The following is a 15,965-nucleotide window of genomic DNA, read 5'->3' on the forward strand; positions in this document are numbered from 1 at the left end:
CGTCTGTCCGTCTGTCCGTTTCTCTTTAAACTAGTCTCTCAGTTTTAAAACCTTTACCAAAAGGTGTGTAGTTATATAAGTCGGAACGAGCCGGATCGGCCGACTATATCGGATAGCTCCCATACAAGAGGTCAAACAAATTTTCATCGAATTGACTTGATTTGTTCCAGATGGCGATTTCTAATTACTATTGAATTTTGGATTAAATTTTATCAAAATCCGATAACTCTATCATATAGCTGCCAATATAGATCAAAAAATATATATAGAATTAATGAAAATAAATTGATGGCATAAAATGGCCAAAAATAAAGTTATCCCAACGGGAAAGGTACTTTCTTCCATGTTTCTAGCCCTATAACGAAGTTGCATAACAGCTTATTTGAATTTCAGAAAATACAATTTTTCGAAATTTTTGTGGGCTCCCCCCTTACATTTTTTGCAAAATCGGATTTTCCATTTTTTCGCACCTTTCTTTCGGTAAAACCTGCATAAAATGGCCAAAAACGATTTTATCTTGACGGGGAAGGTGTTTTCTTTCATGTTTCTAGCCCTATAACAAAGTTGCAAACCAGCTTTTTTGAATTTCAGAAAATAAATTATAGTATTATATAATTGATTGTATCGCCCATCTCCTCGTCGAAGAATCCGGGCAGAAACTTTGCCACGTTCTTCGTTGTCCAACTGCCCTCGTTGATCGATGAATGCAGAAAGAGAAATATTTAATATATTTATAAAGGTTCGTAGGTATGCATGCCATTTATAAATGTAGTACATTTTTGTTTAATATCGACAAACACATTTTTTGGGAATTTCGAAAATAAGTAATGATGCAGTCCGTTAGAGAATTAAGATACAAACGTTTAGAGGTATGCCACTTGAAAGTCTGAATCAAACTAGAAGGTTAGGAGTAGTCAATTTTTGTAGAATGATGGCTTTTTAGAAGTTGAAGTCACAAGCTTTTAAAAATTAACTAATGTACTGTGGTTCTGTTACCTTATTTCAGGTCATGGCTGTGGCGAAGAACAGGCAGAAGGCCTGCTGCGAACTGCTCTCCCGACTCATCTGGAAAATCTACATTGCATCAGCCTCGAAAGCTATCGGGGAAACAGCGTTGGATTCTAGACTAGACTAGACTCGCATCTGAGACTCTCAAGTCATGGATTGTATAAATATAAGCCTAAGGAATAGTTACACTCAAGTATGTAAAATAAACGAGAACTATCGCACTTGTATTATATTTTTTGGGGGTTCATACACAATGTGCTGTTGCTCTTGCTCATGGGAGCAATTGGAGAATCCTAATAGGAGCCACCTGCTATTGCATTCTGTACGCCTGGTACTTCAAAGTGACTTTTGATGGGCTTGGCTGTGTAAATTTTCATAAAAATGTGTGGCATACTGGCCACCAACTATTGCAGTCTGTTCGTCTGGTACTTCAAAATGCGTTTGGCCCTAAAATTGAGGGCTTGGCTGACCGAAATTTGATTCGAAATTTAAGAGTCGTTAGAAAACTGTATATTCCATTTTCCATTTCATGCTTGTTCGATAAAAAACAATTACGCTATAATTTTGTTTCTTCGTTTTTTTTTTTTGTAAATTTTACGATCTATAAATTATATATTATTATATTATATTATGTATAATATTATATAGAAAGATCTTTGCTTTTTATTACTGTGACAAATAGTTCAAACCCAAATTGGTTCACATGCCAAAGATGCTGGGGAAAATTGAATTCACCGGCCTTTCCATTCGCAATGCCATCAAACAAGGAAACTCAAAAAAAAAAGGCATGCAATCAAACTCGTCCCATTCCCATTTTCATTCCTAACTTTTGTTATTCTTTTGAATTTTTCATAAACGAACAGGAGCGAGGTTTGTGGACATTAAAATGCCACAAAACGTTTTATAGTAATTTTTCATCTTTTCGACGGTCCACACCCCAAAAAAAAAAAAAAAAAAACCGAAAAATACCTCGCATCCAGAGATTCTGTTTTGCGGGGGAAAAAGAATGTTTGGAAGGAGTTAGTGAGTTTTAGATGAGGATGAGGAGGGTCTCACGGCGCTATAAAGCCGCCGACATTTATGTTGATCTCGTGCAGCGAAATAACACGACTCCGCGCCCATTTGCTGATATTTTTTATCTTTGGATGACAAGTTAATAATGTGTCAGTCCAGGCGCCGTCGCCTTCGATATTCGTCCTTTAAGGATGGACACGGGGTGGCTATGTAGATTGCTCCGCTTTCACTTTCGCTTTCACTTTCGCTTTCACTTCCGCACCCGTATCTTCACCCACGGCATCAAATAAATATGCTGGCACGCCTCTGCTTTTTTTGTTCCTTATTGAAATTTTACTGCGTTTTGGGAAGGAATGCCTTAGGTAAAGTATTTCCGTCGAGTTTTAACGGATTTATTGTGATTTTTGGGTCACGTGTCTGTTGAGGAATTTGTTCAGCCTCGTTCGTTGATAATTGATTTTCATTTGATTCATTCGCCCGAAGGACTTAACAAGCTGCTGGGGATGTAAATGAAACAAGCCGGAAAAGCATGTGTATTTTACAGTATTTTCCTGAAGCCGAAAACCTCTCCGTATTCAATATTGATTCCGGTCGAAAATTTATCGAGAGAGTAACAAATTTCAAAGCGTCCCACAATCGACGATTTTACATTCATATCTCGAAAACTACGACACCCCAGGGAAATTGGTATTGGTCAGTTAGCGACATCTTGCCCAGCCCATCCATTATCCCAACATTCCGACTTCAGGGGTCTTCGCAACACCATTTTCAGTTAAGTATAAATCTTGCATCGGAATCGCTGGATAAAGTGCTTAATATGCGGGTCACACACGCCAGAATGGTATAAATGGATTATGAGATATTGCGGGGCAGCCAGGAACCCAAAAAAAAAAAAAAAAAAAAAAAAAAAAAAACTGGAAAACAGGGTTTAAGTTTTAAATTATTAGAACACATGGTCTCACAAATTTAAATTTCTATAGATTGAAATTTATAGAAAACAAAGTAGTCTAGCAATAGTTCACAAAATTATATTTTTTACTCAAATAATTTTTGAGATGTCTTCTTTTCCAAATTTCAGAAAAATTCTGTACCAAAATTATTTTCACAATTTTAAAAATCTGTTGAGCAACTTTTTAAAGGCATAAAAATGTTAACAAAATACCTGATTTTTCGGGGGGTTTTTTTTTGCCTACATAAAGTTTCTTTAATTAGCTCTAGATTTTTTGAAAATTAATTAATTTTTATTTTTTTAAGTAATGCACGTTTTGTGCGGGAATCTAAAAGCTCAATAGAACTGTTGGTGGGAAATCGGTGTTCTGAGTTGAACTCCACGACGAGGTTTAATCAAAGGAGCATCTTTGATGTTATCTGCCAACCTCTGTGGCCCTAATTCAATTGGCAAGCCGATTTGGCTATTCCGGGGAGGACAAGTCATTTGTAAATTGGGTTGGGCTATAAAATTTCATTTTTACCGCTTCATTGCCGTAATAGAACTCATTTATCGAGTGTCGAGCCCAGGGCGCCAAGGCCTCGCTCTCTGTTGATTTCGCTCCAGCCCGAAATTAATGTAAATTTGCCTTGGCCAAGGCAGCCGAAGGAAGCTGTAATAGCAGAGGGCATATACTCGGATATTTTGCCTGGGAAGTCGGTTCCCGAAACGCTGTTGTGACCCTTCTAAACGTTCTATAATTCGCTTATTATGCGCTCGCTGCTGCTCACTTTTATGTTTTGCCACATTTTCTGGCACCCAAGACCGATGCCGAAACATAAAATATACGCACCCTCGCCCTCGATTCGATAACCCCCCAGACGAACCCGGGAGCAGGGCCAAACCCAAACCCAAACCCAAACCCAAATTCAAACCGAATCCGAGGGTGGAAGCGAAGCCCCTGTGGTCATGACCCCGTACCCTCGGCGGTTCATATTTAGTCATAATTTATGTCGCTCTGGGTGTAGCTTTAGCTCCATAACACTGCTCCTGATGTTCCGGTTCGGCTTGCGGATCTCCTTCCGGGCCAGAGGCATCGCCACAGAGCCAAAGGAATGGAATGGATGGGCACCAGAAGCCAGGAACCAGGAGGACCAGCAGCAAACACCTTCTTGCCAGTGGTTGATATGCTTGCAAATTTATTAAAATTCCTCCGCCAGATACATTTTATTAGGGCATATCTGTCAAAGGACGATGCAAGTGCGTATCCATCAGAGATGCGATAGGTCGAGGTATCCACACTCAGAAAAAATTCGGGTTTCAAGTTGTTACAACATATATTAAAAACATATTGAAAAACATATTTAAGTTCAGGAAGAATATGATAGAATTGAAAGTGATTGGTCTTGATTTGCTATTATTGTATAGAATTTTTATTTTGAAATGAATTCTTATTATTGAACTTGATTCTAAGCAGCGATTTTCAACAGTCTTACAAATATTATATGTGGACTCTTGCTTTAGAATAATGTAACTAACATTAAAATAATGTTTTTTTGTGTTGACTTGTATAAAAATGTAAGTACCTAGTTAATTTGTAGATTTATATCTTGTTTAGAAATAAAGCCTTACGTTTTTATTCTTAATTATTTGCATACACTTTTTTAGACAGACACACTTTCTGTATTGATATAATATAGAATATTATAATAGCATTTAGTTGAAATAGTTTTTGTAATTATTTTTAAAATGTTAAATGGCTGCCCAACACCGACTGTTTCTCGTGGTGCACACTTGAAATAAAAAATAAATGTACCTACTCTTTTTTCTGAGTGCATTGAAGAAGTCGAGCAACGTGTGTGTGTGTGGCTGTCTGATTGTCTGAGAGCTGGAAGCTGGGAAGCTGGGAAGCTGGAAGCTGGGAACTGGGAGCAACAATGGCAACATCGCGTCCCTGCGTGGCCCGCATATTACGAATTTCCTCTGGGATTCCGGGGCATCGGGCCTGTTCCTTTGATATTGTAATGCGCATAATAGGATTTTTATGACACCTCCTTCAGTGGGGCAGCCGTTGCCAATGGCACTGCCGGCGATTAAGCGCCATTGCCATCGCCATCCGTTTCCGCTCTTCCCCTTCAATTTTGCAAAAAAGACAACAATAAAAAAAGTAAAAAAAAAAGGAAGGAGGATTCCGCTTGTCACCAAAGTTGTGAATTTTATTGGCCGGATGTGTGTGCGGCATGTGGTTTCTGGTTTCTGAATTCTGAATTCTGAATTCTGAATCATGGATTCTGGATTTGCATCAGATCATGAATTTCACGCGATGCTAATGGGCGCATTAGCATTGACTACACGCGTTTATTGCCCCCTCGACTTTTCCGCCTTTCCGACTTTTCCACTTTTTCGCAAGTGCATGTGCTAAATTCGGAATATGCAAATTTCATTTGAGGACGACGGCCTGTGCTGTCCTCTCACCTTTGGCATTTCATTTACACTTGTGCTGCATATTTTATATCGTTATTGTTGTTCGTACACGGCATTATGGCACACAAATGGCCAGTTACGCATTAAGGTGAACATAACTGCGACTGTACATTGCTTTTCCCGCGGGATTTCACTCCCTATTAAATGGGACTCCGACTCCGACTCCGACTGAAACTGAGATCCGAATCCAAACTCCAGACGACTGTTGGAATTTCGACTGCCATGTCTGCTTTCTTGGGGACTGTCTCAATGGATTTTGGGAATTAATTTGGTAGCATTTTTTTAAGGACACGGAATGTAATTTCAGGGAGATGTTTTGATGTATTAAATAAAGTGTGGACTGAAATAACATTTAATATAGTCACTAAATCACAGTGGAGAGTCACAACGATGGAATATGTTACAAATTAATGTTTATTTTATTTCAGTTTTATACAAATTGTACCCTTCGTTGGTTTTTATTCAGCTCTTAGTGGAAAATGTTTTCTCTTTAACCAAAGAACTCCTAGCATTTTTAATAATTTACGATTTAAAACAAACTTGTGCGAACTTACTTTTCAACTATTTTAATCAAAAGATATTTATATCTCGGTTATTACCGATTTATTAAGCTGCATTTTAAGTTTGTAATTAACAAGATTTCTTTCATTCAACCAATTTTACTCAACCCAGAAAAAAGGTCACTTCTTAGCAAACCAAATATAAGTTATAAATTGTTATTTAATTTGGAAGCTGACAGTCGGGACACTTAATACTTCGTCATTCGAGGCAATTCCTCAGAGTCACACTCCTCGTGCAAAATAAATCAGAGGCAGATTTCTTAATGATATTTTTGATGGCCGAGTCGTCGAACCGTGGGCTCTAAGTAAATATTTTTCGGGTGCCGAAGAACACGATGCGGAGGGAATTACGCGAAAGTGCGGTTTACAATTCAAGAGGGTGAAATCAGTCCTCTGTAAATAATTTCACATCGGCGGAGGCCAGTCCCAAAAATTGGTAGCGTACAAATTGTCGAGTGATAAATGGTCTTAACAGGATTCTATTTATTTTAGCGCTCTGTAATGCCATGCGAAAGTTACTGTTCATTACATTTTTCACTCGTTTTGTTTTTCCGGCTTTCCAAGGCCAGTGGAAAATGCCAGCCAGCCAGGCCAGCATCACTTTATTTTAGCATAAAAGTGTACATAATTTGACATTGACAATACACGGGTGGTGTTTTTGTTTGCCAGTCCTGGCGCTCCTCCTGTAAGTCCTTTAAAATTGGATGCTGGCTCGGTGGCAGAAGCGCAAATTGATTAATTGGTTTGTGAGCGTCTAATTAAATAAAGCGGTTCAGCGCCCGGTAGCAAATAGATCGCATTGGCATTGGGAGTTTTTGGACTTTGGACTTTGGACTTGGGACTCGGAAACTTGGGATTTTTGGACCCACGTCACCATGTTGAGAGGCCCTTTTGGATTTTGAGCGGCAACACATTTTTTGTTCCTCGGTTTTTATTAATGTGACGGCTATTTGTTTCTAGTAAGCAATTACAAAGCAATTTTATAGCAATTACCTTCTTCTAACAGCTTGGAACTTTGGGCTCTTTAAAGTGGGTGTTTGTTTGGCCAGAAATCCGCCCCCTTCCCCCGTTTTGGGTGGAAAAATATTACTTGGCCCCCCCTGAAATATGCAACTCACCCCGCCTGTTTTCCACTTCTGCCGCTCGCGTTGCTCCCGTAATTTCCGTAATGTAATTCTGGCCTCATTTTGGGACAGATGTGACCAGGGGGCATGTGCTGTGAAATATATCTTCTTCTGGCGTCTTTTGGTGGTCTTTTTACACAGATTTCCCCTGTTTTTCCTTGGCTCGCAAGCATTAGCCGCATCACCTGTAATTAGGTTCACTTCGGGGTCGGATATTGAAGCTCCTTTTGTGCCCCAAGTGGTTTGAAATCACCTGTCGAATGTTTGAATTGTGTGACAGCATTAAAAGCACAATGTTTTAGAGAGAAACAATAGGTATGATTTTGGATTTTGATTGAGAAAAAGAATTTGTTTAAGAAAAAGTTGTAATTTTATGCGCAATAAATGAGAATTGAATTGAAAGAAATAATTAAATAATAGGAACATTGGGTGTTCGTATTATTTTTCTCCTTTACTAATTACAAGCTAGTTTTTTTTTTTTTTGTTATGTTTTATAATAATCAATTAAAAAGAAAAAGATTATTTAGGTTGTTTTTAAGTAGGTGCATTATTTCTGCACATTTTTACTGTGCAACCTATGACAAGTATTAATAGAATCAAAGGAGCCTCCCAAGTTTCTGTGGTTTGATTTACCGATTGGTCTTCGGTTTTCCCATAAATCGCGACCTTTCATTATGTTTAGTGCGTAGGAAATAGATAATTGCTCGTTGGGTTTTATGGCACTACAATTAAACGTGGAAGGGCAGTATGTTGGTGGGTAAATATGGTCGCTGAAATGCGCAAAAGGTTGCCAATCCTGGCCACTTGTCCTGGCCAATTCCGCCACTTGCCAATTGCCATTTACCATTTGCCACTTGCCACTTGCCGCTTGCCACTTGGCAGTTTCCCTCGGACTCAATTCTTGGTGCTCATTTGTATGGACAGCAGCAGATTGCCATAGGCAATGAAGGCGAAATCAGGCATTATTCATTAGTCGCCGCCAATCGATGGCAGCCGAATAATTTTGTGGACAAACAAACTCGCTTCATACTCATTCCACCAAAAAAGAAAGGGGAAAGGGAAAGCGAGGGAGTGAGCTAGTGAGTTGATTCTCCGAGGGAGCAGGGGAAAAAAACATTTAAAGAGCTCTACGCCAGCCACATTTTGATCGAACTCATTCGATGCGGATGGGTTGCTCCTTGGGCCCTTGTCCATCGGCTGCTTAATTGACACACACAGAGTTTTATCTGTGGGAAAACTAATTTCCTAGGCGTACTGTGTGTCCTTGCTGTCCTGCGTATCCTGGGTGTCCTGGGTGTGTTCCACTCGACGAGGAGTTCGGGTGGGGTGCGTTTTCTCCTCCGCGGAATGCGTGCTTGCATTCAGAGAAAAAGTTGCAAGAAATAGGTGCTGCCTTTATAATTATTTATAAATATATAAATAGTAGTTTTGTAAAGGTGAAGCTAACAATTTTTGCTTTTCTGTTATTGTTGGTTTTTGAATTCCATATATTGTTATTGAAATACTGGAAGTTTGAATCCAACTTTAAATTACTGGACCGTTAGTATAGTGAGTTAATATTTTAGTATTAAAAGAGAGTATTTTATTTTTTAGTATTTGAATCCAACTTTAAATTACTGGACCGTTGGTATAGTGAGTTAATATTTTAGTATTAAAAGAGAGGTTTTATAGGTAGGTTAAGTGCTGCTATTTCTTTCACACTTGTTCCACCTTTGCTTTCACTTTCAGGACTTTCATTACACTCAACTTCTAAACCAGTTATTTCTCTCAGTGCCTGCGAGCTGTGCCTGTTCCTGCTGATAAGCATTTCATGTCACATCCTTAAGGGCTTCCACTCACTTTCCACTTTCACAGCCATCGAAGTTCACATGGAGCTGGAACTGCAGATGAGGATGGAGATGGAGAAGGAGCTAAGGATGGAGATGGAGTTGGAGAAGACGCCGTATGGAGGACACCATATAGAGGACACCCTCCCTTTTGTCTTTACTGTCACCGTCAGTAGCGCTTAAGATTGCTTTCAACGCTTAATTGCTTTTTTTTTGTGCCCACTATACGTGTGTGCGTGTATGGATGTGGGTGTGTATGAGGGTGTGGGCGTGGGTGTGGGTGTGTGTGTGAAAGTGCGAGTCCTTTTGATGTGCCAAATGCGAAAGGCACGGGCTTTTGTCATGGACCTCTGGACGTGTTCCATAGTGCGTCGCAATCGACGACCATCGCACATTTTCGCAGGAAGCGTTATTTCAATTTCCGCCTTTCCGCTTCTCTTTTTCTTCCTCTTCTTTCCTTTGCTTTCCCTGCTTTTCCTTTTGTTGCTGTTGTTGCTTTCTTTTCTCGACAAACATCCCAGACACGCCATTATTGTTTGACGTGTCAGTGTTAATGAGTCATTGTCCATTAAGTTTGCTCATTTCAAACGGGCAATTAAATTCGACTTTATTGCACTTCACCCGAGATCGAACCCCGAAAACCGAATCGAATCTGACTAACGACTCGCCATTCTGGCCAACTGAAGCCCAAAGGACACCCGAAAAGGACACACAATAAATCAGTTTATTTATCTAAATTAATGCCACTGCTTCGGCATGCAGAACTTGTCACGAAATGTCACATGTCACGCGAGTCCTGCGCTCAGTTTTTGCCACATAAATCAGTGGCCAAAGGGAGCGAAAATATGAACTGAGAAATCGGATTTTGGCAAGGGGGGGGTCGACATAAATAATTAACAAACTTGAGCACAAATGATAAATAATTTTTGTTCGCCAGCAGAGACTGAATATTTATGACAAACCAGAGATACAAGATTTATTTCCCCCTCCCCTTCCGCATTGTTTATTCTGAATGCCCATGGCACTTGACACTTGAGTGGCCAGGGGCTCTTTGCCACTGCTCTGTATGTGTGTATATATAGCATATATACCCGACTTCTATCTAACATCGCACTGGCCTCCTTTTGCGGCATTCTAATCAAGGAACAGGGGATGCGATCTGCCCCTTGCCGGTGATTTACGAGCTCCCCAATCATTCGGGACACATATAGTAAACCGGCAAGGAGCACAACATACACACACAACACACACACACCACACACACAGTCTTACCATCATAACTCGTCATTGCATTTGATTTTATTTCGGCGTTATTTATTTGAATTATTTATTTATCCTATTATTGGTGAGGCCCTCGAACAAGTTTCCCCCCCCCCCCCTTTTTTCTGAGGGGGTGGTAATCTGCCAGCCCATATCGTACTCTATAGCATTGTATCTTCTGGTATCGTATGGCATTATATCGATGGGGTGTGCTGAAGTTGCGAGAGTTTGTCGGGGAATTTCGGAGGGGGCCAAACACGCCCCGCAAATTTGACATTACTGCTGACCGGTCCCCTTGGCATGAATATTCGTAATATCGGCCCAGCATATGTCCATTTGCGTGTCCTGTGTGTGTCCTGTGTGTGTCCTGGCCATTGCCAATCAATAATACGGACTGGATAAAGATTTATAGGTTTTGCATTTGACCACCGCACGCACCACTCCCTCCGCAAATGATCCCACTCCAAAGGAGAGAAACACCCACGAGAGGTCCACACGGAATCAAAGGACCAGGGATATCGCACCACATCCGCATATCGCACCACCTATCCTACAGTCCTCCAATCCATGAATCCACCAGCTGGGTCCTTGCTTTTGGGACCGACCAACTGGTAATTACAAATAAGAATAAGTGAGCAGTTATTCATCGAGCAGATACAAGCGCCCATCCCACGGATGAATTTATCAAGTGAACAATATTATTAATGAGCTGGGCGGAGTGCAGCAGGTTTATCAGAAGTGTTGCGATGACCGATTCACTTGCCTTTTCCACTAACAAGATACGTATTTTGTTTCACTTTCGTCACTTTGATTTGTGTCCTTTTAAATTAGGTTTTTATCCGAATCTAGAAAATGTTATGGAAAGTGTTTTCAGCATCAAGAAATTCTGGATCAAATGTTACATTAATTGCAAGGGGTAAACAATAAGCAAGTAAATAACTAATAACTATTAAATACTTTAAATAACTGAAACATAAAAAGATTGTTTAGCTCTGTTAGTCACTTAAACTTTGTTGTTTTCATAAGCCAATAAAATGTAATTATATAGAGAAAAATAGAGTTCCTTTGACATACTTTTCGATTAACTTACTTGAAATTTACCAGATTGATTCTATTATATGATATTCTTCCTCTCTGTAAATCTCCTTAAAGTTCCTTGTCATGAACTCGAGTCCTTCACTATTATTGGCTTCCTTGGAGGCGTTCCCCATCCTTGCATCAATTAAAGGCATTCAACTCCTGGCACTCCAGCGTTGACACTCTAATAGGGAGCTGGAATTTTTATAGGTTTCTTAATGTCGCTCGTACCTCGGCTGCCTAATTACGTGCGAGTCTACTCAGGGCAGACAAATAAATTGTCGGTGATTTGTTGACATGTGGATGTGGGAAATACATTACGCTACTTTATCCCCCATCCTTTCCGTTCGTTTCCCTTGGAAAACAAAGTAACTAGAGCGAATTTAACTATTCGGCGATTACAGCGGGCAACACGAAACACTCCGCACAGAGAATGAATTGCGGCGTCCGTACTTTATGTCCCATCAAAGTACGCCTACTCCATAAGGTGAGCTCTCCGGTCGAGCAGGACGAAAAGGACAATCAGGATGCCGAGGATGCTGGAAATGCCATGGCAGGAAAGGCAGCAACGATGTGGAAGTGCTGGCGAGACCGGGCCATAAAGAAAAACTTCATTTATTCGCAGGGAAATAAATCTTTTAATGCACATCGGAGAGTCGTTATTCGGGCATTGTTTTCTCATTTACCACAACACCTCCGAATCCACCCACTCTCCACCGAAAAAATCATGAGGCATATGTCGTGCCGTTTGGCCATCGAGTTGGCCAACTCCCCCAAGGTGGAGAGGACCATTTCGCCAAACCGAACCGCACCGAACCGAACTGAAACATCCTGGCTGGGAGCCGTGTGCTTCCCTGTCTTCCCTGTCAGAGCAAATGAACGCTGAATGGCTATTTCAATGATTCTAATTATGGAGCCGCCCGGCGCAAAAGTTTGTTAAGTATCGCGTGCATCATTGTTATTGTTTTTCTTGCCGAACCCGAGATCCACAAAAGCAGCCGAATTGCCTTGTTCCCTGGATAAACAACAGGGGATACATGTTTAGGTACTCAGGTGGATCCACCAAAAAGAACTAAGTTACACAACTACTTGTCCAAAAATAGCATACAAAATGGTTTTATCTAAATTGAAATTTAGATATTTTATTTTAAATAAATAATTAAAATATTAACATATAAGCAGGGAAAGTTATACGTGAAACCATAAATGACTTATTTGATTTTTTTTTTTGGTAATTTTTTTGAAGCTGAAACTCCGACTAAAACCACATTCAGCTGAATCACTGTTTTGTTAAAGTAAAAATAAATTTAAATAAAAATAATAATAGGTCTGGAGCCTTGTTTTTCTACCTTTAGTAATCTTATTTTTGTTATAGTAATTTAGTGATCAGTCTTACCTTTTTGTCCCGTGCTGTGCGAATCCATCCTCGGCTGTTAGATTTCATTCGATGGGTGGTGCTCGCTCATTAGGTGGCCGCCCCCACTACCGCAAGTCCTTCGCATCGTCATGCAAAATGTCCCACAAGGACAACAATTGTCCTGCGAGTGTGGGTGTGTGTGTGTGTGTGGGGATGTGTGTGTGCATGTGTGCGTGGCTGTGACCTGTGAAAATGTCCGTGTCAAGTTGTGAGTAATAACACGGAAATGCCAAGGAAAAAGGACAGCGAAAGCACAGCTCGTAAAATGGACAAACGCAGGGAAGACTTTCTCCTGGTTTTTATCACTGACTTGACACAAGAATACTCTAACGTGAGAAAATTATTTGATATAAAAAATATTTAATTTGTATTAAGAGTTACATTTGGCACTCTTTCACTATACCACTCCAAATAAATATTTGAAAACTATAACTTTTTTGGTCTAATCAACAACTAGTTAATTTAATGTAAATCCAACTAAATGTGGAACACACTAGCATCTTTCTTTGGTTAACTTCCTAAGAATCTTAAATTATGTTACTGTTTTGATTTAATAAAACTGTTTGCGTTCCTCCAAGATTGTTGTTGACAAATCGCTGTCATCCTTGTAAAGAAAACATAGCATACATATCGGCATTGGCAATTACATCTGGCGAACCTTCCGAATCTCCCGAATCATCTGACAAATTTCGGAGCCGAAAAAAAGGACATTAATTAGCTGTACGTGTTCATGCATTGCCGAAGTATTTGTTGTCGCTGGTGTTGGGCACCATAATAGCTCTTCTGCTCCTCTTGTGTCAAAAAGGAAAGCCAGATGGAGATGGAGATGGAGTTGGAGATGGAGATGTGGATGTAGATGGAGTTGGAGATGGAGTTGGAGATGGAGAACAAAACCCAAACAGACATAAAGCGCCAAGGATGAATGGCCTCTCTGACCTTTCATGTGTGCGTAGAGTATATGCATGTTTGTACATAATTACGAGTGCTTCTTGCTTCTCGCAGAGACAGCAAAAAAGTTAAATTACACAAATCGCAAACTTTAATATCCCCCAGTCTCGAACAAAAGTCAAAGTAATGGCGTTGCGTAATTAACGAGACTCCAGGGATCGCCAACCGATGAACATTACTTTGCCGGCTCTTCAATAAATCCATATTCGCAGCAGTAACTTGCTCGCTTCGATCCAAAACAACAGAAGTTGTGAACTCGTGCCTGATTTTTATTTGCATTTGGGCTTTTAGCACCTCCTAATTTAAGCATTTATCACTCCAGATTCCCTTGCTTAAAATGGAAGCAATTTGTAGAGTATTCGTTTCGAAAAGATAGTTAAAAAATAGGGATTATTATCTAAGTATTTAATTTAGAAAAAAAAGTATTTAATTTGTATTTAAGTTCCATTAAGTAGAAATGTTTTATATTAGGGAAATGGATTTTCAAATTTATGATTTTACGAATGTTCTGATTTTTTTTAAATTTTTGATTAATATGCTGTGATTAGCTTAATGGAATGGAGTACTCCAAACTGTGAAATTGGTGAACTTAACTCTATATGTGGAGGGTACGAATAATGATAAAAAAAAAATGTTTTACTTTCTAGATGACCGTCTACAATGTCATTTTATAGCTTGTTGTGTTATTCGCTAATGGTCGCTGAATGTTTTTAATTTTTTTCTTATTCAGCTTGTAAGGGGCTGAGTTCCGCTCCTCTGGGTTCGCAATATCATACGGAGTTCGCACGATTTCTGGCAAATGGGCGTAGTAAACAATCCTTTCATTTCGCGGAGGATAAGTCAGGTCGGCGGGTTTCGAGGATCCGTATTTGCTCGCGCCGTAGGAATCGATCGGTACCATGGGTTCATCAACATATCCTCGGCGATACTTGGGGTACTCCCTAACAGCTGGTGTGTCCGAGTAGCGGTCGGGATACATAACATAGGGATCCGGATACTGCGGAATCCTGGGACTGTAGCTATCGTAAGGATCGAAGCGCTGGCGGTGCATGTACATGTCCTCGAAGTACTGCGGATAGTTCCGATGGTACTGCTCATCGTATCTGCAACAAAATATAATTATTAAATAAAATAAAATGGCACATAAATAGGAGTTTGTTGATTTCACAATTTTAGTTGCCTTACTAGAATATTAATTGTAAATTAAGTACAATAGATAGATTTTTTCTTTTCATCCAAATAAAACTGGCTAACAGATAAAGGAAGTCACAAAATTAGTTAATGCTGTAACTATTCTTTCGTTAGCATTTTAAAATGTATCAAACTTCAACAAGAATTAATTTATTATTAGCTCTAGAAAGATTTGAAATCAAATGCTTGAAAATGTGAAATGTATATAAACATATCACATTTAAAAACTTATTAACCTGCACTATACCTTTTAAACCATTACAACACCTTGCAATATTTCAAACATAAGCTCACCTGTCGTATCGGCGGATATACGGATCGTAGGATCTGGAGGGATACAGCGGCAGTTTTCCCGAGTAATCACCGTACCAGGGTATCGGCTTGTGGCCAATTCCACTCACTGGCCGGTTCAGCGACCCCAAGTTGCCTTCTCCGTGAATCTTGAGAGCTGACGTGGCGGCCAGTTCGTTGTCACCGGCATAGAGATCTCCCATCCGACGCGGACCCACGAAGTACTCGTAGTCCTTGTATCCGATGGGAGGCTTCTGGAAGTTCATCTGCTTGGGTTGCGTCGGATCCAGATCCAGCATTCCGGAGGTGTCCACCTCGCTCTCCTTGGCCTCCATGTCCTGGCTGGAGCGCAGGTCCTCGAAGCTGGGACTGCCATAAATGCAGTTGGCCAGCAGCAGTGGCACCGCCATCCGGATGAACTTGTTGGCGGACATGGTGCAGAAGTACAGCCGATGCCGCCGGGGTGCCAGGTTGAAGTGCTCCACTAATCGCCGCAAAACTCTATTGAAAGGTTGGGCATTAAACGCTACAATGATTCGGCGACATGGTAAGTTGAACTTCAAAGCCGATTGTTCTGGCTGCTTTGTTGGCCACTCCATTCCATTCCATTGGAGCACTGAACCGCAATGCTGTGCTCCCCGATTTCACTGCTTGCACAAAAAACGAATCTAAATGAAAAAAAAAAAAAAAAAAAAACAGGCCCCCCTCCAGAATTTTTTACGGTCCGTGTGCTAAATGCATGTAAGACATAAATTTAGTTACAACTCAACAAACATAGACATCCGCCTGCTTTTAGCATTCTAATTATATCAGTTTAACAACAATATTCACAATGTT

At 40.2% G+C, this 15,965-nt stretch overlaps 1 protein-coding gene across 1 annotated transcript; it reads right to left on the bottom strand.

Annotated features, from left to right (window-relative positions):
- Positions 1-13,910: 13,910 nt before the first annotated feature.
- On the bottom strand, positions 13,911-15,727 carry LOC108102116. The gene is made up of 2 exons (XM_017206779.2): positions 15,132-15,727; positions 13,911-14,749 (listed from the first exon to the last, which is right to left on the bottom strand). The coding sequence occupies exons 1-2, from the start codon at positions 15,725-15,727 to the stop codon at positions 14,302-14,304; spliced, it is 1,044 nt and encodes a 347-aa protein (XP_017062268.1). The 3' UTR covers positions 13,911-14,301.
- Between the last annotated feature and the right edge of the window lie 238 nt (positions 15,728-15,965).

The sequence above is a fragment of the Drosophila ficusphila genome, unplaced genomic scaffold, assembly GCF_018152265.1.
Source record: "Drosophila ficusphila isolate 14025-0441.05 unplaced genomic scaffold, ASM1815226v1 contig_197, whole genome shotgun sequence".
Classification (NCBI taxonomy): Eukaryota; Metazoa; Arthropoda; class Insecta; order Diptera; family Drosophilidae; genus Drosophila; species Drosophila ficusphila.

Bases quoted from the DNA above. Each gene is read 5' to 3' on its own strand.
- LOC108102116 (XM_017206779.2), bottom strand. From the start codon at position 15,727: ATGGAGTGGCCAACAAAGCAGCCAGAACAATCGGCTTTGAAGTTCAAC. The intron at 14,750-15,131 runs GTGAGCTTATGT...ATTTTGTTGCAG, and splicing joins TATATCCGCCGATACGACAG to ATACGATGAGCAGTACCATC.